Source organism: Xiphophorus hellerii, chromosome 9 (assembly GCF_003331165.1).
Source record: "Xiphophorus hellerii strain 12219 chromosome 9, Xiphophorus_hellerii-4.1, whole genome shotgun sequence".
In the NCBI taxonomy this organism is placed as follows: domain Eukaryota; kingdom Metazoa; phylum Chordata; class Actinopteri; order Cyprinodontiformes; family Poeciliidae; genus Xiphophorus; species Xiphophorus hellerii.
In genome coordinates this window covers 31,066,053-31,088,796 of record NC_045680.1, presented here as the reverse complement: position 1 = coordinate 31,088,796, position 22,744 = coordinate 31,066,053, and the positions used below count along the sequence as shown (strand labels likewise).

Here is a 22,744-nt window from a genome sequence, read left to right as displayed (position 1 = left end):
CACAACCCCCCACTCCTCCCCTCATCGCTTTTCTGGTCGTTTTCAACCAAACTCTGGACTGGTCTCACATCTCACACCAGTATGATACCAGTATACACTACCAGTACAGGTCACTGCATAAAAAATATTCATGCATCTTGAACTTTTTTTTCACATTGAAACCCACATACTTCAGCACAGGTTATAGGGTTTTTATTATTAGTCGATTAAAATTGTAATTAATTAATCAATCACATTTTAATTGAAAACAAAGGGTGTTTTTTTTAAACCTGATAGTTTGGTAGATTTGAGTCAATTGGGACCAGAATTGCAACATTTGTCCCATTTTCAGCTGCTTTCACATTTCACTGTCTCAAACGAACTACACTTTTGAAAATCCTGTTCCCCTCCTCGCCTGTGGGGGCGCTGCTCCAGGAACTAATGAGGACACAACATGAAAACCTCTGAAGAAGACACTGAGCGCAACTTCCTTCTTAACGAAATGCAAACCAAAATGAACCGGCGTCAGATTTTAGCGGTTAGTTGTCTTTGTTAAAAGGCCAGGAGTCATTTCTCCCACAGCGCTAAGTTAGCATGTTGGTTTTCTTTGCATTTACCCAGAATGCCCTGCGCTGTAGTCCACATCCTACTTTTGAAATGGTTTCCAGTTCACTTGGCGTTCACATATGTATTCGAACTGCACCAGAGTTCATTTCACGCCTCCCCCCACGAACTGGACTTTCTACACAAACGGACTGGAGTTGGATTAAAGCAGATAAAACAGGACTGGAGTGAACACACCCTAAATATTGACAAAATAAGCAACAGATTCAATTAAAAAACATTTTTGTTGCTAAATTATTGAATAATCAGACACATGAGCTCAACAACAAAGATTATTGTTTTTAATCTGTTATCCAGGTTCTCCAACCATCAGATTGGTGTAAAGTTAATCTTTTCTGTGTTTCAGGAAAACTCCTTAAGCAGGAAGAGGATTACAGCGCAGGGCATTCTGGGTAAATACAACCAAAACAAACGTGCTAGCCTAGCGCGAGAAACGAGGGGAATATGTTAATGAAAGCTTTGGTTCCTTTAATTCAGAGTAGTGTGAAAGGGAACCGCAGCAGCTGAAAATGTAACAAATGGTGCAGTTTTGGTCCCCAATCAGATTATACCAGATTATCAGGTGTGAAAACTAAAACTCAAAAGATGTAGAAACCAAATACAGTGTGGCAATGATTGAAGAAAATAAATGGGAACATTCAAGAAACTGGATTGAACAATTTCTTTGTATCAATCATGGACAACGAAATGACCAGAATATGGCAACATAAATTCATCGCAGGCAAAAACACAATTATTGTGAGATTTTTCAGTCAATAATATCAAAGACTAGATAATATTGAGACTAAATCTGACTAAATAAGATTTTATTTCTATCATAATTTCTATGAAGCCAATGTAAGAAGTGTTCTGGTTGGAGCAACTATATGTTTCATTTTCTTTTCAACAGGAAGCATTTATTTTATTGAAGTTACATATTTATCATTACTTCTGCTTTTAATCTACTTCTTCTGGCCTTTTCCCCATTATTCTTCCTACTATTATCGTTTTTAATATGAGATCATTGATTTGAAGAGCAGCAGATCCGATGAGCATGAAGAGGGCGGCATCATCTTCCTCCCCCTCCTCCTCATGCTCAGTGTGTGTGCGTGTGTGTGTGTGTGTGGGTGGGTGTGTGTGTGTGCGTGTGTTGGTGTGTGTGTTGGTGTGTGTGTTGGTGTGTGTGTGTGTGGGTGTGTGTACTCTCCCTCACTCCGCTGTTGGACTCTTCTTGCTTCGGACTCTGACTGAAGGCAGAAAATATGAAATAAGATTTTACACAACAACAAAGTTTTCGGCGACCGGAGCGTCGATGCGAAGCTTCTGCAGAAACTCGCCGGTTTTGTTTCCTCTTTTCTTGGGGAAGAAAACGGAAATCTGGGAGTCGCGCCATGGTCTGTGTGGAGGATCTGCTCAGTCCAGGTCAGTTTTATTAAATAAATCTCATTATAATGGAGCATAAAAACTCTGGTAAATGTAAATGTGCGATGAAGTCGCATCGAGAGAGACGGAAAATATCTGGAAAATAAACTTTATATGATGATATAACGTCTGGATCAGAAACATTTACGGTGATGCTTTTATTTTTAGGTTTTACAAACTTGAATTTAAAATCTTGATGTGATTTAAATGCTTTATTTAATGCACAAAAAAGCCCGGATTAGACGTGAAGGCTGCAGATAATTATCAGAGTTCATGAAACTATTTTAGTGTTTTTGTCGCGTCAGTGAGTGAAATTTAAAAATTCAGATTAGGCTTTGAACGTTAAATCTCTTGTTTTAATCAATTTGATTATTTTTTTAATTGGAGGCTTTAAAATACCAAAAACAATAAACAGAAATGTGATAAAAACATGATCAACTTTCTCTTTCTTTAACTACTTATTTATTAAAAATGAGAATTAGTGATAAACTCATGGATTATGAATATTGTTTTGCGTTTTAAAATATTATTAAAACTGTTTATGTTGCTTTTCTTGTGATAATGAGAACTTTAAAGGAAATCTGATGAATTCCCTTTAAAGTTTGAACTTTGTTCAGTCTAAAATGTCAAACTGAACAATGAAGAAAATAAATGTAACTGTTGATGTTATGGATGTTTTGTCCGGTAACTGGACGGAGTGACCAGGTTTTTCTCCACGGCGCCGCAGCTGTTTTAGTGACAGATTTTTCTAACTTTTACATAAATTCACACAATTTTCCGGTTTTCACTCTTTTTCTTGAAATTATACTAACTGAATTGGAGCGCATATTAAAGTTTTATACACTGGAATATGTGTAGCTGAATTTGATGTTTTTGTAATGACCGGGTCAGATTTGATCGGTTTAGTTATATTTCCGTGTATGAGATGAATCTGTTCAATCTAAGATCGATTATTGAAGCGTTGATCGGCTCTCTGCAGGACCATGACCTCCTCCAGCAGCAGAACCCGCTCTGCTCCTTCTCAAGGCGACCAAATGACATGAAGGATTGAAGGTTTGAGGACACAGCACCCCCTGCTGGACTCCGGCTGCAGCTGCAGGCCATGGCCGAGCCCAGTTACTCCGACCTGATCGCCAAACATTACAACTACACCGGCAAGTTCCGCAAGTCGACCCAGCAGGACTCGGGTCTGAAGGCAGACTCGGTGATCTTCATCATCGTCTGCTGCTTCATCATCATGGAGAACATCCTGGTCCTGACCACCATCTGGAGGACCAAGAAGTTCCACAAACCAATGTACTACTTCATCGGGAACCTGGCGTTGTCCGACCTACTGGCCGGCGTCGTCTACACCGCCAACATCCTGCTGTCCGGCGCCAACACCTACAAGCTGACGCCGACGCAGTGGTTCTTCAGGGAGGGCAGCATGTTCGTGGCGCTGGCGGCCTCCGTCTTCAGCCTGTTGGCCATCGCCATCGAGCGCCACCTCACCATGCTGAAGATGAAGCTGCACAACAACGGGAACACGTTCCGGGTTTTCCTGTTGATCAGCACCGTGTGGATGATCGCGGCGGTGCTGGGCGGACTGCCCGTGATGGGCTGGAACTGCATCCGGAGCATGCCACAGTGCTCCACCGTGCTGCCATTGTACCATAAGACCTACATCCTGTTCTGCACCACCGTCTTCAGCATCATCCTCATGGCCATTGTGGTGCTCTACGCCCGGATCTACGCACTGGTGCGCACCCGCAGCCGCAAACTAGTCTTCCGCAAAGTCACCAACGGCCGAGGCAGCGCCAGCGCCAACAACAAGAGCTCGGAGAAGTCGATGGCGCTCCTGAAGACCGTCATCATCGTCCTGAGCTGCTTCATCGCCTGCTGGGCGCCGCTGTTCGTCCTGCTGCTGCTGGACGTGGCGTGTGAGACCCTGACCTGCCCCATCCTCTACAAGGCCGAGTGGTTCCTGGCGCTCGCCGTCCTGAACTCCGCCATGAACCCGCTCATCTACACGCTGACCAGCAACGAGATGCGCCGGGCCTTCCTCAAGACGCTGCTCTGCTGCACCGCCTGGATCCGGCCCAAACCCAAGTTCACGGGACCGATCATGGGCGCGGAGTTCAGCCGCAGCAAGTCCGATAACTCCTCACATCCCAACAAGGAGGAGGCGGAGTACTCACCCAAGGAGACGACTGTGGTGTCGTCCGGGAACCTCACCTCGTCGTCATAAACACAGAGACTGGACGGGTCAGACTCATTGGATCGGAACTCTTTGGACTAATGGAGACTCTCCAAACTGATGAAACCCGATTAGTGGAAATCCACTCTGCATGTAGCTCTTAATGTCCGTAACTTTGAACCCCAGTCCAATGTGAACTGGTGTTGTGGATGAAACAGAACATTTTCCTGAAGAGAAGGCGACGGGATACTGGAAGCACTGGGAAGGTTTAGACCAGCTCTAGAAGGGAAACGGGTTTTTTCTTTAACCAGACTTTATTCTCACCCTTCTAGACCAACTAGAACTTGTAGCACTTAAATACACTACTGCCAATTATTTAAGAGATTAGTTCCTATAAAATGTCTCTCCTCATCCACTGCACTTAAAGAAACACCATAATCTGGAGACCTGGGTGTGAAATCTCTGTATCAGGGCCAGGCTGAGGAAAAAAATCTAATTTCGAGAATAAAGTTGTACAACAGTAAGTAAAAAAACGAGAATAAATGAATATTACTGGAAAAAGTTATACAGCAAGTGAAAAATACTAAAATAAACTCATTTCAAGAAAAAAGTTTGTACAACATAAAGTCATATTATGAGAATACAGTCGTAACAAGCCAAGAAAAAAAGTCGCAATAATAAAGTCATAATAATACATAAAAAGTCATATTATTGCAAGAAAAAAATCTTACAAAAATAAAGCCACTATAATATGAAAATAAATTCATAATATTACAAGAAAAAGTCAATATTACCAGAATAAAGTTCGACAAAAAGTCATAGTATGACCGTAAGAATGAGAAAAAATCTGAATAAAACGAGAAGAAAATACAACAAAAAGTTTTAAGAAAAAAGTCACATTGCAAAAATCATGATATTATGAGAATAAAGTCGTAATAATATGAGAATGAACTCATATTACCAGAATTGTTATAATATTTGTAGACTGAAGTAATAATTTTATAACTCCTATGAAAAATAATAAAATATAATGAGGAATATTAGACATAGGAAACTTAATCTTTTAACACATCAGTATCAAAATGTGCCAGCAGCAGGACTTTGAAGAGATGAAATAATTAATTTGAAGAAACATTCACAGACCAGACGAGCTGGTTGAAGTTTTGCTCTCATTAAATAACTTTTTTTTAGTAATTTTATATGTTTTTCTGGTATTTTTGTGTCTTTATTCTGTTAATATTATGACTTTATTCTTGTAATAATAATGAAAATGATTTATTCTGGCGCCATTTCTCCTTCGTAGAAGGAGGCTGTTTCCTGTTTGCTTTTTAATCTCGTAAATAGAGGAAAAACATCCAAAATATCAACTTTTTAGCCATTTTACACCATTCAAGAACTAACGAGTTCAAATAAGAAAAAACGTTTTATTTGTAAAAAAAAATGTAAAAATTAAAATATAAATGAGAAAAAAACATTTGTTTTAAACTAAGCAATTACTAGAAAGTTTTAAAAAATAATAAAAATTGATGTTTGAATTGATAATTATTTCTTATTTGTCTGGGTACATTTTAATTTCACAATATTTTTATAAGTTATCACATTTTTTATCTATAAAATAAAAACACATAGGGTGGAAATTATTAATTGATGTATTTTCTTTTTTTAATGAAATTTATAAATTCAAGTTAATATATTAATTTAATTATGAAATTGCTCACATAATTGGACATTTTCACAGTTTTTTAGGTTATTATTTCACCCAGAAAGCAGTTCTGATCATTATGAAATTTAATTTAACATTTTTGGTGTTTAACATAAAGCTTTATTATTGTGTTATTTGGCCCAGTTATGTTTTCCATTGGTAATAAAAAAACCCAAACAATAACTAGTAATTATAATGTTTTATTCTAGTAAAATAAGCGGCTAAAGAAAAAAAAAAGCAGTTTGTTGTAGGTTTGAGTGGAAACCGTTTGCCTTAGAAGTGCTTGTGATTTCATGTAATTTAGGACATTTTAAGACTTTTTAAAATTGATTTTTAGCCTCTTTGGTTTGAAGATTCAGAAAATTACTTTTTCTTTGCCGTTTCCATTTATTTAAAGCAGAAATAAAGAATTTTACAGAATTACAGAATCAACATGTGAAACTGAAAAATGACGCAGATTAACTTGATTTTAAATCATTGGCACAAAGTACATGTAGCAGAATTTTATAAGTTGCATTTTTGTTTTCTGGATTCCCAGTTTATTTACAGCATGACGACCCAAATTCATGTTTTCACCTGTTACATTCATGTAAAAACTGTTTTGTTTTGTTTTTTGGTAAAAATTGTAGAATCTGTTTGACTGAATGTGTTTTCTACGTTTGGTGTGTTTGTTGTGTTGCTGGTGAACTTAGATTAGTTTTTATTAATTTATATGTGACACTAAAATTTAATCTAAAAATTTTTAGATCAATTTTAGAATTGATCTAAAAACTTAAATAAATTCTTAGCGTTCATGTCACGGATCCACGGATCCCGTTATGAGCACAGAGATCACCGAAACAAAGTGAGAACAAAAGGAGAAAATTAATCTTAGAACAGAAAAGTGCTGCTCAGGTTCTCAGGACCCTGAGCAGCTTTTTGGCACAAACAGGCTCCCGTAGGTTTTTCTGTCAGCAGTCCAGATGTTCCTGCTGTTTGACTCCAGATGTTTGATTGATCATTAAAATTTAATAAAAGAAGGAATAGAAATACAGATTTCATCTGAACCAATGAAAAAATAAAGGTTGTTCATCAGCTCATCCATCCATCCATCCATCCATCCATCCATCCATCCATCTATCCATCCATCCATCCATCCATTCATCCATCCATCCATCTATCCATCCATCCATCCATCCATCCATTCATCCATCCATCCATCCATCCATCCATCCATCCATTCATCCATTCATCCATCCATCCATCTATCCATCCATCCATCCATCCATCCATCCATCCATCCATCCATCCATCCATCCATCCAAAGCATGGTATTGGTGGCATTATGCTGTGGGACTATTTTGTCCCAAGTTTTTCAAATTCCTTTCTAATTTTCAGTCTAATCAGAATTCCTGACCAAATAGAGGATAATAATAAGTTATATGTAGATTTTTTTTGCTATTCTTCTGTTTCCTTTGTTTTAGTCTGTAATTTTCAGGGCTAATTGTTAAAACTAGAACCGGTTTCTCTCCGCATGGGGCTTTTTTCAGTCCAGGATCAGCTTGGAAACCAGAAATGTGCAGCCGAACTTTTTTTATGAGCCAAACAGGATCAAAAACAGCGAGAGAGTGAGCTGCTGCCCCCATGTGGTCACATGTGGAAACTACAGGAGAATATCTGTTTTCCTGCTGTGAAAATTTTAAATCAGGAGTAAACATTTGTGAAAAGTCTAAATAAAAACTGTTCATTAAAGATATTTCAGAGTCAAGCTGCTTGGGGACAACAAACAGTTGACAGAAGTGCAAAAAAAAAAAAATCACAGAGGGATCATGGACAACGATTCTGGACTGGACCCTTTGCTAATTAAAGGAGGAGTTAATGTGTAATCAGAACTGAACTCCAGCAGGATTTGGATTTGGAGGTTCGTCCCTCAGAAGTCCAAGGATGGATCTGGTTCTGTTCGTCACCTTGTCTCTGCTGTGAGTAAATATTTTCTTTCCATCAGCAACACATCAACTCATAATGAGGAACTTTCAGATCTAACAATGTTATTAATTTCACTAATAAGTAAACAAGCCATCTCAGTTTCTGATATAAAGTACATTAGAAAACTCAAATGAAGGATTTTTTTGTTTGAAATCAAAATGACCTTCCCTGATTTCCAGTTTGCCTCTGATTTGGTGACAGATTGGACAGCAGATGCCAGGTCTGATTTAGGAGCTAAAACTCTGGTGAAAAAGTCTAAAAGTTATTTCTTCACACCATTCCTCTTAATAACTTTGACCAAAAACGCAACTTGAGCTTTCTTGATGTAATTATCTATAAACATGGGAGCAGTCCATTGAAGTAAAAATATTCAGAAGGTTTTCTTTCATTAAAAAAACTAATCCAATTTCTTACATCAGGTATTGTGTAAACGAGGCATTTTATTTTGAAGGGTCAAGTAGCTTTGATGGTTGGACCAAAAGCAAAACCAAAAAAGAGAAGAAAAATATGGTAAGGTATGGTTAGCACAACTCAACTCACACAACATGGTCTATTGATTGGGGGAAAGAAAACGTCTCTGTTAGAGTCGAGCATGAAGATGTTTGTTGTTGCTCTAGCATCACACCAGGTTAGGCGTTTGGGTTTAACCCACCTGCCCAGTGAGACTCCAACTGGTGGTGGAAACGTCAGACCATAAAGTAACAATCCGATTCTCACCAGTAAAGCATTTGAAGCCCTTTAAGTAACCCTTCAGGTCCCAGTAAGTACCAGCAGGTACTATGTACCTACTAAGTTCCTTTTGAACATACTTTGTAGCTAATCTTGTCATGAAACTCCACTTTTAGTCTTTTGTTATGGAGTAGGCCAAAGGCTGTGGATTTTTGTTTCTTCAGTTTAATCATTATTAGGTAGACATGAGTTTGATTAATAATTTTAATCAAACTAAATCCTTTAAAGGGTTCAGAGTTGATTAAACAAATCTAAAGTCCTGAGAACTACACATTAAACTTCTGACTCAATAGAAAGTTCAAGAACGTATCCTTCATGTTAATCTTTGATGGATTATGATAGTAATTTCATGTAATTTAAAGTAGCTTATGCTGCTACTCTGCATCAAACCTAAGATCCTGCAGAGCAATGAAATCACCGATGGAGAAACGGTGGAAATCAGCTGCCTTGTTCCCAATGACTGCACAGGCGGGCTCTGCCGTCTCTTCAGAGAAGACTAAACGTCCCTTCCAGGTGATCAGAGCAACGAGTTGTGTGTGTTTTCAATCTGACGTCAAAGGAGCTGCTGGGAAACTACATGGTAGGCGGCACGCTCAGACTCAGGTGTGACTACAGGCTTCAGGAGTACGCCTCCATCTCCAGCGATGACATACCCGTGACTGTCTGGGTGAGAGTTAATCAGCCTGTAAAGGTTCTAGAAAGTACCTCTGTCTATGAAAGTACATAAAAACACTCTCTACAGTACAGGTACCAGTCCCAGTCTGTCCATCAGCGTCCCTTTGTGTCACCTGACGACATCATCGAGGCCACCTGTAAGCCTCTGGTGTCCCCTGTTTCTTCTACACAGAGGAGGAGTATGGGTTCAAGAAGGCATCCTGCAGCAGTAACATAACCTTCGGAGAGTTCACCAGGTTTCAGAAGCCCACGCTGCTGTTTCCTCTCAACCTCACCTGCACCCACCACCCCGACGAATTTCTCTCCATCCGCTCTGAGTACAGCAACCACCAGCTGGTGTTTGTAGTCGGTATGTCTACTGTTAGAGGAAGGAAATATGAGCAGCAAATCGTAAGGAACAGTTTGGGGCTCATAATTTCATAGACATATATGCTAATTCCTCTCAGTGGTACAGTTGGGAGCTATTTTTCTGTTTCCATTGTTAAACTGGCACAAACACCCGACCCATACGACACCATCCCTTCAGTTGTAGGTCCACAGGACAATGGTACGGTATGGTTAGCATGAAGCTACTGGTATTAGTCCATTGATCAGTGGACAGAAAGACGTCACTGAGACATACTAGTGTGTCACGTTTGTCATCGGACTAGTATGATGCCAAGTTAGGTGTTTGGTTTTAACTACTGAGTTCTGCTTGTCCTTTGCATTATAAGTACATGGAAAAAAATAACAACTTGGTCCCTGTAGATTATTGATTTTGTATGAATTTCCGCAATCACAAAAAACTGGAGGGACTGGTTTCCCTTATTTACTCTATCAGTATTCTGTTGACACCCTGAAAAGCGTAGTTGTCCTACAAGTAATCCTCATACCATCGGTAACCCGTATGCACCCTGTAAGTTCCCTTAGTGGAGCGCCAAAGCACTCCCTAAGTACCTGCAAGTTCCCAATAGATGCAGGTAATCACTTAACCCCCCAGTAAGAACCTCATAGGTACCAGGTAAGTACACTATAAATACCATGGGTGTAGTGGCGATTGTTTGTCAAACCAAACATCCAATAAAAAGTTCCAACTGCCACTATGAGGTACTGGGGTCCAGATTCTTCACGCAGGCACAAAAGTTTAATGTCCAAACTTGTTGATTATCTTGGTTGCTTTTATTTTTCTTTTCAGCAAAACACTTATAACTTTCAAACTTTCCTTTGTTACTCCTGTCTACTTCTGTCTCTGGTGCCCTGTTGCACTGGTGCTCTGGTAAAAACCATAGGCCCCAAACCCAAATGCCTGCTGGTCCTTTACCAGGCCCCTACACTTATAGAAAGTGGATTGATCCACCTCACTTCCTGTCTTTAGAAAAACAAATAAATAAGAACAAATAATAAAAACAAAAGATAAAAAATAGAATTGACAATTATTAACCTGCAAATAATACAAAAACTAGAAATGTAAAAATAAACTAACAAAATTCAAATGCATAAAGAAATAAAGAATAAATAGCTCCAACACTCCGGCCCCTAATTGTGAATACTGTCACAATTACTTAAAAAGAAAAAGGAGCTATTCCCTCAAACATCTCCTTAATTCCTCAGGGTGATGCTTCCAGCAGCAAAAGAAGTTTGGTCACAGGTCTTTCCAAAACACTGGTCTTGGTTTGTAATCGCACAGAACGCACCAAGCCCTTTGCGTCCTGGTTTACACTCAAGACTTTGGCCATCATCCATGATCCTCTTGGGGCTGTAGAGTCTGCAATTAAAACAACATCTCCAGGAGTGAGACATCTTTTAGTTCTTGTCCATTTTTGTCTTTCCTGCATCAGAGGTAAGTACTCAGAAAGCCATCTTTTCCAGAACAGCTCTGCCATGTATTGTACCTGTTTCCACCTTTTCCTGACATACAGATCCTTTTGGTTGAACAGTCCTGGTGACAAAACTGGTTTGTTTTTCAGCAACAACAAATGGTTGGGTGTGAGTGACTCAAGATCATTTGAGTCATCTGAAACTTTGGTAATAGGTCTGTCGTTTAATATGGCTTCAACTTCACAAAAGATTGTTTGAAGTCCTTCATCATCCAAAACTTGTTCTTTAAGAACTGAGACTAAAATGCTTCTTATGGAACGAATCAGACGCTCCCAAACTCCACCTTGGTGAGAGGCTGCTGGGATGTTAAAGTTCCATTTGATTCCATCCTGCACAAAAGCATTTTGAATTTTAGCATGGTTCAGTTCAGCCAAACTCTCTTTCAGCTCTCGATTTGCACCAACAAAATTTGTGGCATTATCAGATCTGATGGTGGAAGCTGGGCCTCTTCTACAGATGAACCTGCGAACTGCATTTATACAGGAATCTGTATCGAGGGTGTATGCAATTTCCAGATGTACTGCACGGCTGGTGAAACAAGTGAACAGAACTCCATACCTTTTCAGGAGACTTCGTCCTCTTTTAACACTTATAGGACCAAAATAATCCACTCCAACATTTGTGAAAGGAGCGGTGGCTGGCAGAACCCTTTCTTCTGGCAGATCTGCCATCTTTTGTTCAATAAACTTTCCTCTGTTACGTCTGCAAACAACACAATGAGAAATTATTTTTCTGGCAGCTGAATTAGCATTTATTATCCAATATTTTTGTCTTAACCTTGACAGCATATGAGCTCTTCCTGCATGTCCCAACTGTTGATGAATATGGTGTAAAATGAGGGTAGACATATACATATCCTTTGTCAAAATTACAGGATGCTTTGCTTCTACAGGCATGGCTGTTTTATTCAACCTGCCACCCACTCTGAGGACCCCAGCATCCAATACTGGGTCAAGTTTGTATAGAGAACTTCTCTTGGATACTGTTTTAAGGCCACTAGTGATTAAAGCTATTTCAGTTGTAAATTTCTGTTGTTGTGCAAACTGAATAATAGATAGTTCTGCCTTGGCCAAGTCTTCAGGAGTCAGATTTTCTTTCTTCAGCGTGGTCTTGAACCTTTCCATCTGCTTTTCCAGTTCTTTCTTTTGGTTTTCTGGATCATTTTTATTCAGGTTTGCAACAGCAAACTCTTTCCTTTTCTGTTGCAGCAACATCAGGATGTTTTTCAACTTTAAAAACCAGGCAACAGAGGTTTTAAGCTTTGTCCAAGTGTAGCGTAGCTGATTCTGCGTTGTGTCTTGTAGAAGAGTGACCACGGCCAGACCACAGCTGATTGGAAAGCACTTTTAATGATCCTGCATTCAAATGGCAGAAAATAGTAATCAAGAACAGGCTTTTCTTTTCACAGTGTTCCACAGCGCCTTCTCCCACGGAATCCGAACAGAAAGAGCGCGACGGAAAGCGTGGGAAAACCTTTCACAGATTATAATAGTATGACCCGATAACTTTTCTTTTTAAATTTCGAACTGATACTTTAAACAACAATCTATGAACTCAATATGTTAAACATTAAAGGTAATAATTCACAGTTTTGTTCACAACATATTAAATTTGAATGAAGATAATAATTTTGGGACAGGAAGTTACCCACTGTTTTGAAATGGATTGGTCGTCTTTTCAAAATAAAAGCTGTCGGTGCTCATATAATTTCCTACCGGAATAGCTTCTCACTTTACAATCTAGTGTAATAACATCACACTGCTACATTCACCCCCACTGTTTTACACTAGATTGCGGGCACGCTACCCAAATAAAAAAAAAAAAAAAAACACAAAAAAATAAACACACAAGGAGAGAAAAAAATAAAAAATAAATTTACAAACCTGATCACAATACATGTAACCCAAGTATACCCTCCATACAAGACCAAAATGGTCGACCAGCTAAGAGCTATTCAATGAAGAATTAGGGAAGATGAGGGGTAGCTAAGTCCCCACCTCACCATAGAAGACATGCCACTTACACATCTATCATAGAGTACACCCAAAATCACCCAAATGTGTCCAGTGCAATGGACAACCTAAATAAAATTATGACCAGACCCCTAGTGAAAGAAGTCCCAATAAAGAAGAAAAAGAGATAAATTACCCATATAACAAAATAAATGACCCCTAAAGGATCTATGACAAAATCTTAACTCTTTGTGTGGACATTGTCTGAATCAACCTGTTAACAGGTTTGATAAGTCTACCCAGTCTTGTCCGTATTCCTTCCCCTTGAACAACCGAAGGAATCCCTGAGGGTACGACCGAAACGACTGAGTCACATCCAGACACATGTGTACCACTACCGGCTTTGGTTGAACCTACAGTGTCACTTGGGCGTAAGCCTACGCTTACAGAGTTTGACAGCCGATCACTAATGTTATCCTCAGAGTGTGAGCTCTGCGACCCATGATCCACCTCATCCAAAACGCTCCTATGGTCCCCACAGACAGACACGATCCCTCCACCCTGAACACTATCATCATTCCCTTCAATCGCTTCAGATCCACTAGCTTTTGTCACTTCACCTGCGCTCATCACCACACTGGACTCGGGAAGGGAGGAAACCCAGTGAGCTGTTCGAGCGTCACTGTCCCGCTCACCTGGAACTACGTCATCTGACGACCCACCTTCCGAAACTGTGTTAGAAAAAGAAACCTGAGTCACAGAATCATCCCATGATGGCAAAGGTAAGAAGTTTACAGGCATGATCAGATTCCTATGAACTGTCCTAACTCGTCCCGTAACAGGGTGACGGATAACATAGGTGTTCAGTTCACTGTTCTTATGGACCACAATGTAAACCGTATCCTTCCAACGATCAGCCAGTTTTCTTTTTCCCCGTTCCCCTTTGTTAGCCATCAAAACTCTGTCTCCCTTCTCCAAAGAATGTCCCTTAATCTTTCGGTTATACACCTCGGCTTGTCTCAATTGCTGCTTCTCAGCATGCCGCTGAGCCAAAGTCATTGCTTCCCTGAGGTCCGTGCCCAATGACTGAACATATTTGTCCATGTCAGCAGTCTCTCCATCTAAGAGAACACTTCCAAACATCACATCAACAGGTAACCTAGGAGTTCGCCCGAACATTAAAAAGAAGGGTGGAAAGCCTGTTGTTTCATGTACAGTGCAATTATAGGCAAAAGTTAGTGTGTTTAGCATCTTAGGCCATTTTGCCTTCGCCCGAGGAGTCAAAGCACGGATCATGCTACCCAGAGTGCGGTTTAGACGTTCAGCCTGGCCATTTCCCGCAGGATGATAAGGGGTTGTATGGCTCTTACGAACGCCGGCCATCTGGAGTAGCTCGGCAATGAGGGAACTCTCGAAATTAGCCCCTCTGTCAGAATGAATACAAGCTGGAAACCCGTATATGGAAAAAAAATTATTCCATAACACATGGGCCACCGACTTGGCAGACTGATTTGGACATGGGTAAGCACATGCGAGCCTGGTAAAATGGTCTGTCACCACTAGAACGTCGATGGACTTGTTATTGACATCCTCCGCCGACCAGAAGTCAATACAAACCAATTCTAGTGGTGCTGATGTGACAACAGAAACAAGTGGAGCCCTGGCCTCAGGTTCGGGTGCTTTGCTCAGAACACATCTCTTGCAATGACTCACATATTCTTTGACATCGTGTTCCATTGAATCCCAGTAAAAGCGTTGTCTGGCCAGCCACAGTGTGCGCTGTTGACCTTGATGGCCTGCATCATCATGCACTCCTTTCAACACCTGACCTCTCAAAGCAACTGGGACCACATATTGAAACACTTTCTTCTTGCTCACCACCTGTTTAGAAACTCTGTACAATACACCCAGCCGTGTCGTGAGTTTACCCCACTGTCGCAATGTACGGTTTGTTTCCCGCGATTCATGAATGCGCTCACGTCGGGATGGTCGACTTCCCCTGTTCACATAGAAAGAAACCCGACTGACCACAGGATCCTGACACTGCTTATCAAACAACTCCTCATGGTTGAGGACAGGCAGTGGGCTCTGCCCCACTGGCAACAGTGTCTCCAGCTGTTGGGTGTAGCAGGTTGCCCTCATTTCCGCACCTTCACTCCAACATCGGTGAGACTCAAATAAGGCTGACACCTCATCCTGAGAAATTCTTCCACCATTGTCCTTAATGTTCAAACTGCCTGTGACAGAGCCCTGGTTGGAAGAAGTGAGCTTGCACTTCTCATCCATAGACTCTTCCCGAGAAAGGCGAAACGTGTTCTGAACATCTTCCACCAACAAACCTCTGGCCTCTTCCAACAGAGTGCCATAAGGAATCCTCGTCAAACGGTGCATCATCTTGTGCTGAACAAATGGTTCCCTGCTCAATGCATCTGCCACAACGTTTCGCGGCCCTGGAATATACTGAATGTCAAAATCAAAGGGGGCCAGTTTGGCCACCCACCTCTGTTCGCAAGCGTCCAACCGCGGCTTGGTAAGAATGTATTTCAGAGGGTTGTTGTCAGTCCAAACAGTAAATTTATGTCCACGCAGCCAATGACTAAACTTATCATGAATCGCCCATTTCATGGCGAGAAACTCAAGCCTATGAGCCGGGTATTTGGACTGAGCATGATTCAACGACTTACTAGCAAAGGCAATAGGCCTGGCAATGTTGTGGCCATCTTGCACCTGTGACAGCACAGCTCCTAATCCGGAAGATGACGCATCAACAGAGAGCAGAAAGGGCTTTGTAAAGTCGGGGTGGGCAAGAAGAACCTGCTCCGTCAATGCAGCTTTCAAAGTCCTAATTGCCTCACTACATTCCGGGGTCCAATCAGCCGCGACAAGCTTACGCGACAAAGCTTGTTTCTTTCTGCCCTTTCCCCTCCGTGGCTTGGCAGTCCCTGTAGTCAGTTGAAATAGTGGCTTGGCAATCACAGAACAGTTCTCAATGTAATGCTGATAATACACCACCATTCCAAGAAAAGAACGAATCTTCTTAGGAGATGGCGTGATGCCATCAGGTTCCATAAGATCCGCTTCTGACACGCCTACAATTGCCTGCACTTTATCAGGGTTTGTTGCAATACCTTCTCTTGTAACAATGTGACCCAAGAACTTGACTGACTTTCTCAAAAACTGACACTTGGATGGAGACAGCTTTAGGTTATGTTCCCTTAGCCGCTGGAACACCATCTCAAGTCTCTGCAGGCTTTCCCCCTCAGACTTGCCAAAAACCAGCAGATCATCCAAGTAACAAAGAAGGCTTAAAAAGTTCTGGTCACCAAAAATCGTGAGCATCATTCGCATAAAAGTAGCCGGGCTGTTACACAGACCCTGTGGCATGCGGTTATACTCATGTAGTCCGAGAGGAGAGGAGAAAGCAGTGTATTTCCTATCATCCTCATGAAAGGGGACATTGTAATATCCCGAAGTCAAGTCCATTGAGCTAAAGAATGCATTGCCTCCCAACGCTGCAAGGATGTCAGCTTGGTGCGGTAAAGGGTGCGCATCTTTGACTGTACGGGCGTTCAGCCATCTGAAGTCCGTACACAACCTCAAGTCACCATTTTTCTTCCAGCAAAGAACGAGTGGAGAAGCATACTCACTGCTCGACTTCCTGATGATCTCACGCTCTTCCATATCATCTAAAGTCTCTCTCAACTTTTGGTAGTGAGCCGGAGAAAGCCTACGATAAGGCAGACGAAAAGGGCGTTCATCGGTAAGTCTGATGCGATGGCAAAACTCAGCAGCCTTACCGCAGTCCAAGTGATGTCTCGAAAACACGTCTTCATACTGTACAACCAAGTCAGTCAGTTTTTCTCTCCAATGTTCAGAAACTTCACAGTCACCAACAGACAGATTCTGCAACCCCAAATCAGCCAATTTGTTAGGTCCACCTATTGTACTAACACTGCAACTTGACTCAGCTGTAAGGCTGCCATGAGAGCTTCCTGCCCTACCCACATTCTGATGTACTCTCACCTCCAAACCACCATCAAAATCCTCCAAGGCAATGCATGGATACACGTCAGCCACCTTAGCGTTCCTTCTCAACACGATTGGAGACATAGTAGGATTGATGACCTTCACGGGAAGCCACCCTCCTCCCCAAAGTGGAGTAACCACTCTGCCGACCATCACACTACGGTGCACGCAGCGTGAAGTGCTCGGTTCAACAACAACAGTACTCCCCACAGAGAGTTCAGTCTTAGGTGGCAGGCGGCCCCACACCACATGCTCACTCATCGGTTCAAGAGTCACAGCCTTCTTAAGTTTGACAGTCCCAACTTTTTCCGGGATTTCCTCCCCCCTCCACCGTTCGAGGTTGGCCAAAAATCTGACAAACTTGCTATTTTCATCCAAACAGGTGGAGTCAGGTCTACTCAGTATCCGCCAATAGGCCCCGTCAGACTTAAACTGTTTCATGAGCGGTTTCATCACATTCGTGCCAACAATGAGCTCATCAGCCTGACCATCAACCACCAAAACTGGAACAACATAGTCAAACCCAAACAGCTTAAGTTTCAGTTCACAGATGCCCACTGGAATAGTCTGTTTGCCACCACACCCAACCAAAACAATGTTAGTGGGAGGGATTACCTCTCCCATCACTACTCCTGCCTCACGTAGCTGAGGGATCATGTCTCCACGTACAGATGTAGCCATAGACCCGCTATCTAACATCCCCCGCAGCTCAATCTTGTTGCCAACTAACACTGTAGTGAAAAATAGGCTGTCACTGATAGGCAGTTTTGCCACATTTTGGAAAATGACAGTTTTATCATTAGATACTGTATCACAAGCCATCATGTACACAGTCTGGATGTCATCGTCGAAATTGGGGGAAACACTACAGAGGCCCACACCATCCCCCGCTAAATGAGGGCCATCTAGTTTTCCTGAGGCGAATCAGTTTGTCTCTGACCAATTGGGTGTGTTTGCGGTTTCTGAGTTTGAGTACAGTGAACACTGATGTGCTCTGGAGAGAAACATCGAAAGCATAATCTGTGCATCCTACAATGTGACCTAGTATCATGTTGCAGGTTGCCGCAAACCTGGCATTTCTGTGAGCGTCTAGAGATCTGCTTATTGGGCCTGTTGCTTATAGCCTGTGTGTTACTGATAAGAGCAGTCTCCAACAGACTCAGGACCCTGTCCATTGTGGTGTTTTCAATGTCTGTTTTGGAACACTCTGGCTCCGGGACACGTCTAGCAGTGGGCAACACAGTTTGTTCATTGACAGCCGCCCCCACATGTGAAAGGGCAGTAACTGCCACTTTCTGTTTCCCATGGCTCTGAACAACCATATGGTCTCTTAAATACTCATCCAAATGGTCTTGTATTTCGCTAGCTGTCCAGTCGCGAGAAGGCTTGGTTTTAAAAACCAGCGCCAGCTCTCTGTCAGGACAATGGCGAATAAACATGAGAACCAGGTGTGAACTCAAGTCAGTCATTAATTCCCCCTTACTAGTCAACCACCGTTCAGCCACCTCTGCAGCTTTGTTAAGCCTTATCCAGTAATCAAGAGGTCCCTCGTTTGTGTATGGCGTGCTAGCATAAAAGTCAGCTAGAGGCAGGTCTGAATGAACAGTGTCACCAAAATGTTGCCTGAGGTTGTTAAAGATAATAGAAACATCAGTAACATTTGCATTACTACGCATCCAAACTTTAATAACATCTCTTGCCCTCCCCATCAATCTGTTCATAACCACTTCAACCTGTTCAGCATCAGTGGAAGTTTTCTGTCGAAGATAGACTCGCATGAGGTCTTCCCACTCAAAAACAGAACATTTATCAGACTTGTCACCCCTGAAATAGGGTGGAACATCAACATCAGAGCGTAGTACAAGATTAAGTTTTGATGCATCAATAACAGTAGTGCAACCTTGAAATGATTGTGAAGTGTTCTTGTTGTGATCCGGGGTCGAGACAGGTGGAGGCTCCGAAGCGGCGTTCCGCATTAAGGACATTTTGATGGACTCTCCTATTTCTGACCCAATGGATCTGATTAGATCAGTTAGTCGGGCAGAGGCCGCTTCTCCATCAGAAGAAAACGCTTGAGAGGACGAAGGAGTCACTGGGCTCAAACCTGGAGTGAAACTTAAAGTTTGACTAGGCAGGTCATCAAACCTCTTTTGCCTCCTAGACCCAGAAAATTTTGAGCCCCAAGCCCCTGGATTTTCTGGAGTAGACTGCATAGCAGCTGCTAGCTGCAAGACCCCTCTCCCCCTACCCATGGAAAATTCTCTATGACTAGGAGTTGACATTTCATTCACATTCTGACCCTCCATGAGGAGTCCTCACTGTTGTCCTTTACGGGAATAAGACATGAACAAGTCCAGTGTAAAAAAAAACAAAAAAAAACGAAAAAGAATCCAACCAACAGTGTCCGAAGAACTCAGCACTGACGGTGTCTCCAAGGCGCAGATGGAACCAGAAGGCGTCGTCCAACAACACCAGCGGTCGGCTTCAGCTGACCAGACGACGGGTCACGGCACCAGTTTTGTAGCGTAGCTGATTCTGCGTTGTGTCTTGTAGAAGAGTGACCACGGCCAGACCACAGCTGATTGGAAAGCACTTTTAATGATCCTGCATTCAAATGGCAGAAAATAGTAATCAAGAACAGGCTTTTCTTTTCACAGTGTTCCACAGCGCCTTCTCCCACGGAATCCGAACAGAAAGAGCGCGACGGAAAGCGTGGGAAAACCTTTCACAGATTATAATAGTATGACCCGATAACTTTTCTTTTTAAATTTCGAACTGATACTTTAAACAACAATCTATGAACTCAATATGTTAAACATTAAAGGTAATAATTCACAGTTTTGTTCACAACATATTAAATTTGAATGAAGATAATAATTTTGGGACAGGAAGTTACCCACTGTTTTGAAATGGATTGGTCGTCTTTTCAAAATAAAAGCTGTCGGTGCTCATATAATTTCCTACCGGAATAGCTTCTCACTTTACAATCTAGTGTAATAACATCACACTGCTACACAAGCTGAAAAATAATGAATCAGATAGTTTGTAGCATTTTTTGATTCATTCACAATAACACTCACTGTTAGGTCCCTTTTGACCTCTGGGTCATCTGCAGGAATTACATGGTGATCCACCTCCAGTTTAGGCCATTCCTCTTCTGATCTGTGGAGAAATTCAGGCCCATTTATCCATCTCCTGCATTTGAGGAACTCCTCAGCTTTCATGCCTCTGGATGCATCATCTGCAGGATTCTCCTTGGAGGAAACATATCTCCACTGATTCACATCTGTTGCCTCTCGGATGACAGAGATCCTGTTTGCAACAAAGGTGTGAAATCTTCTGGTTTCACTGGAGATGTACTTTAGTACAGTTGTACTATCAGTCCAGAAAACAGGTTTTTCCAACTGTATTTGCAGCTCTTTTTGCAGCAATTTATTCACTCGGACAGCCAGAACAGCAGCTGCCAATTCCAACCTGGGGATTGTCGTTTGCTTCATAGGAGCAACTCTTGCTTTTCCTAAAATGAAAGTAACATGTGAGATGTTATTCTTTTCCAGTTTTAAATATGACACTGTTCCATAGCCATCTTGACTTGCATCAGAGAAATGATGAAGTTGTGCTTTATCTGGTTTTCTGATGCAGCTTGGTTTGATGCAACGGTCCACTTTAAAACTGGATATCAGCTGGAGATCCTTCAGCCAATCAAGCCACTTCCTAGAAATGGAGTGGGGAATAACTTCATCCCACTTCAAATTTTGTCGACAAAGTTCTTGTAGCAACAGTTTAGCTGGCATACTGAAGGGAGCCAGGATTCCCAAAGGATCATACAGTGAGCTGACCACAGACAAAATGCCCCTTCTGGTGTGTGGGCGGTCCTGTACAGACGTTCTGAACTTGAACTCATCTGTTTCAATGCTCCACTGTAAACCCAGTACTCTCTCAACTGGAAGTTGATCTTTGTCCAAATCCAGATTCTTAATTTCTTTTGCTCTCCTTTCCTCTGGGATTGACATGAGCACTGTGCGACTGTTGCTGACCCATTTTGAAAGCATGAATCCTCCTTTAGAGCAGAGCTCTGTCAGCCTCTTCACCATCTGCACTGCATCTTCTTCTGTGGGAACAGATTTTAAACAGTCATCCACATAAAAGTTATTTTTGATTGTATCAACCACTTCAGCTGGAAACTGTTGTGTGTTATCATCAGCAGTTCTTTGCAGAGCATAATTTGCACAGCTGGGTGAAGACACTGCTCCAAATAAATGAACCAACATCCTGAACTCCTGTGCAGGTTTTGAAGTGTCACCATGATGCCACCACAGGAAACGGAGAAAGTTGACATGTTTTTCAGAGACATAAACTTGGTGAAACATGGCATCAATGTCGGCCATTAGTGCAACGGGTTCTTTTCTAAATCTGATGAGAACTCCAACCAGAGAGTTTGTGAGGTCAGGTCCTTGTAGAAGCTGACAGTTCAGTGATGCTCCTTTATAAGTTGATCCACAATCAAATACAACTCTTAACTTGCCTTTTGTGGGATGATGCACTCCATGATGAGGAATGTACCACAGTTGTCCATCACCTTTCTGTAGCTCATCTGCTGGTACGGCTTCAGCATATCCTTGTTGCAGCATGTTGTTTACACAGGCAGTATATTCCTCCTTGTACTGAGCATCCTTTTCAAATCTCCTCCTGAGACTCTGGAGGCGCTGCTCTGCAACACAGATGTTATTTGGCAAGCTGGGACTTTCACTCCTGAAAGGTAAATCAATATGATAATGACTTTCAACAAGTTTTGTTGAGTTATTAACAATGTTCATGAAATGCAGATCCTCTCTGGACATTTCAGTTTTCTCCTCTGAGGATCTTTCGTTAAAATCATGATTGTACTGTTTAACCAGCATTTCTTTAAGATGCTCAACAGAGATCCTGTTGGCTGTTACAGCAGTGCAGACATTTTTATTTCTGCTGTTGCTTCTAGTGCGTAGAGGACCATTTATGACCCAGCCAACTTTAGTTTTTACAGCATAAGGCCCACCATCCACGCTGTTTATCACCTCCCAGGGCTCTAAAACATTTGAAGCATCAGTTCCTATCAGCAGTTCCACATCTGCATTGATGTTATGAAGCTTAACAGGTTTAAGATGAGGCCACTGATCAATGTCCTTTTGCTGGGGAATATTCAATGTAGAAACTGGCATGGTACTTTGAGTCAAAACATCTGGCAACACTATGAAGTCATTTGTTTTCAATTCAGAGACTTCCAAACCAGACAAAACTTGTACATTAACAATCTTATTTTGATTCATTGTTCTCAGCAGAATATTTGTCCTTTTGCCCTTTAAGTTCAGACTTTTTGCCAGAGTTTCTGTACAGAACGTACCTGAACTTCCTGGATCAAGAAATGCATATGTTTGTACAACTTTGTTGCTCTTTTGACTTTTAACTTTAACTGCAACAATAGAAAAAACAGCATCATCATTATGACTGGCCCCAATATGCCCACATGTTTGAGTGGTTGCAGTTGAAAAGTTGACATGAGACCTTGTTGTCTGTTGGGTTTGTTCTGAAGAGGCTCCTGGCTCCTTTTGCTCTATGTGAAGAACCTCTGGATGCTTTTGGTGACACACGTTGCAATCCAAACGACTCCTGCAGTCTTTG

The 22,744-nt window shown here is 41.7% G+C and overlaps 2 protein-coding genes across 2 annotated transcripts; one reads left to right on the top strand and one right to left on the bottom strand.

The window, feature by feature from the left end:
- Nucleotides 1–1,749: 1,749 nt before the first annotated feature.
- Nucleotides 1,750–5,628, top strand: s1pr1 (sphingosine-1-phosphate receptor 1). The gene is made up of 2 exons (XM_032572299.1): nt 1,750–2,004; nt 2,984–5,628. The coding sequence occupies exon 2, from the start codon at nt 3,107–3,109 to the stop codon at nt 4,229–4,231; it is 1,125 nt and encodes a 374-aa protein (XP_032428190.1). The 5' UTR covers nt 1,750–2,004; nt 2,984–3,106; the 3' UTR covers nt 4,232–5,628.
- Nucleotides 5,629–11,546: 5,918 nt separating this feature from the next.
- LOC116725893 (uncharacterized) lies at nt 11,547–21,477 on the bottom strand. Its single transcript, XM_032572298.1, has 2 exons — nt 20,167–21,477; nt 11,547–11,810 (listed from the first exon to the last, which is right to left on the bottom strand). Exons 1-2 carry the CDS (start codon nt 21,472–21,474, stop codon nt 11,805–11,807), a joined length of 1,314 nt encoding a protein of 437 aa, XP_032428189.1. The 5' UTR covers nt 21,475–21,477; the 3' UTR covers nt 11,547–11,804.
- Between the last annotated feature and the right edge of the window lie 1,267 nt (nt 21,478–22,744).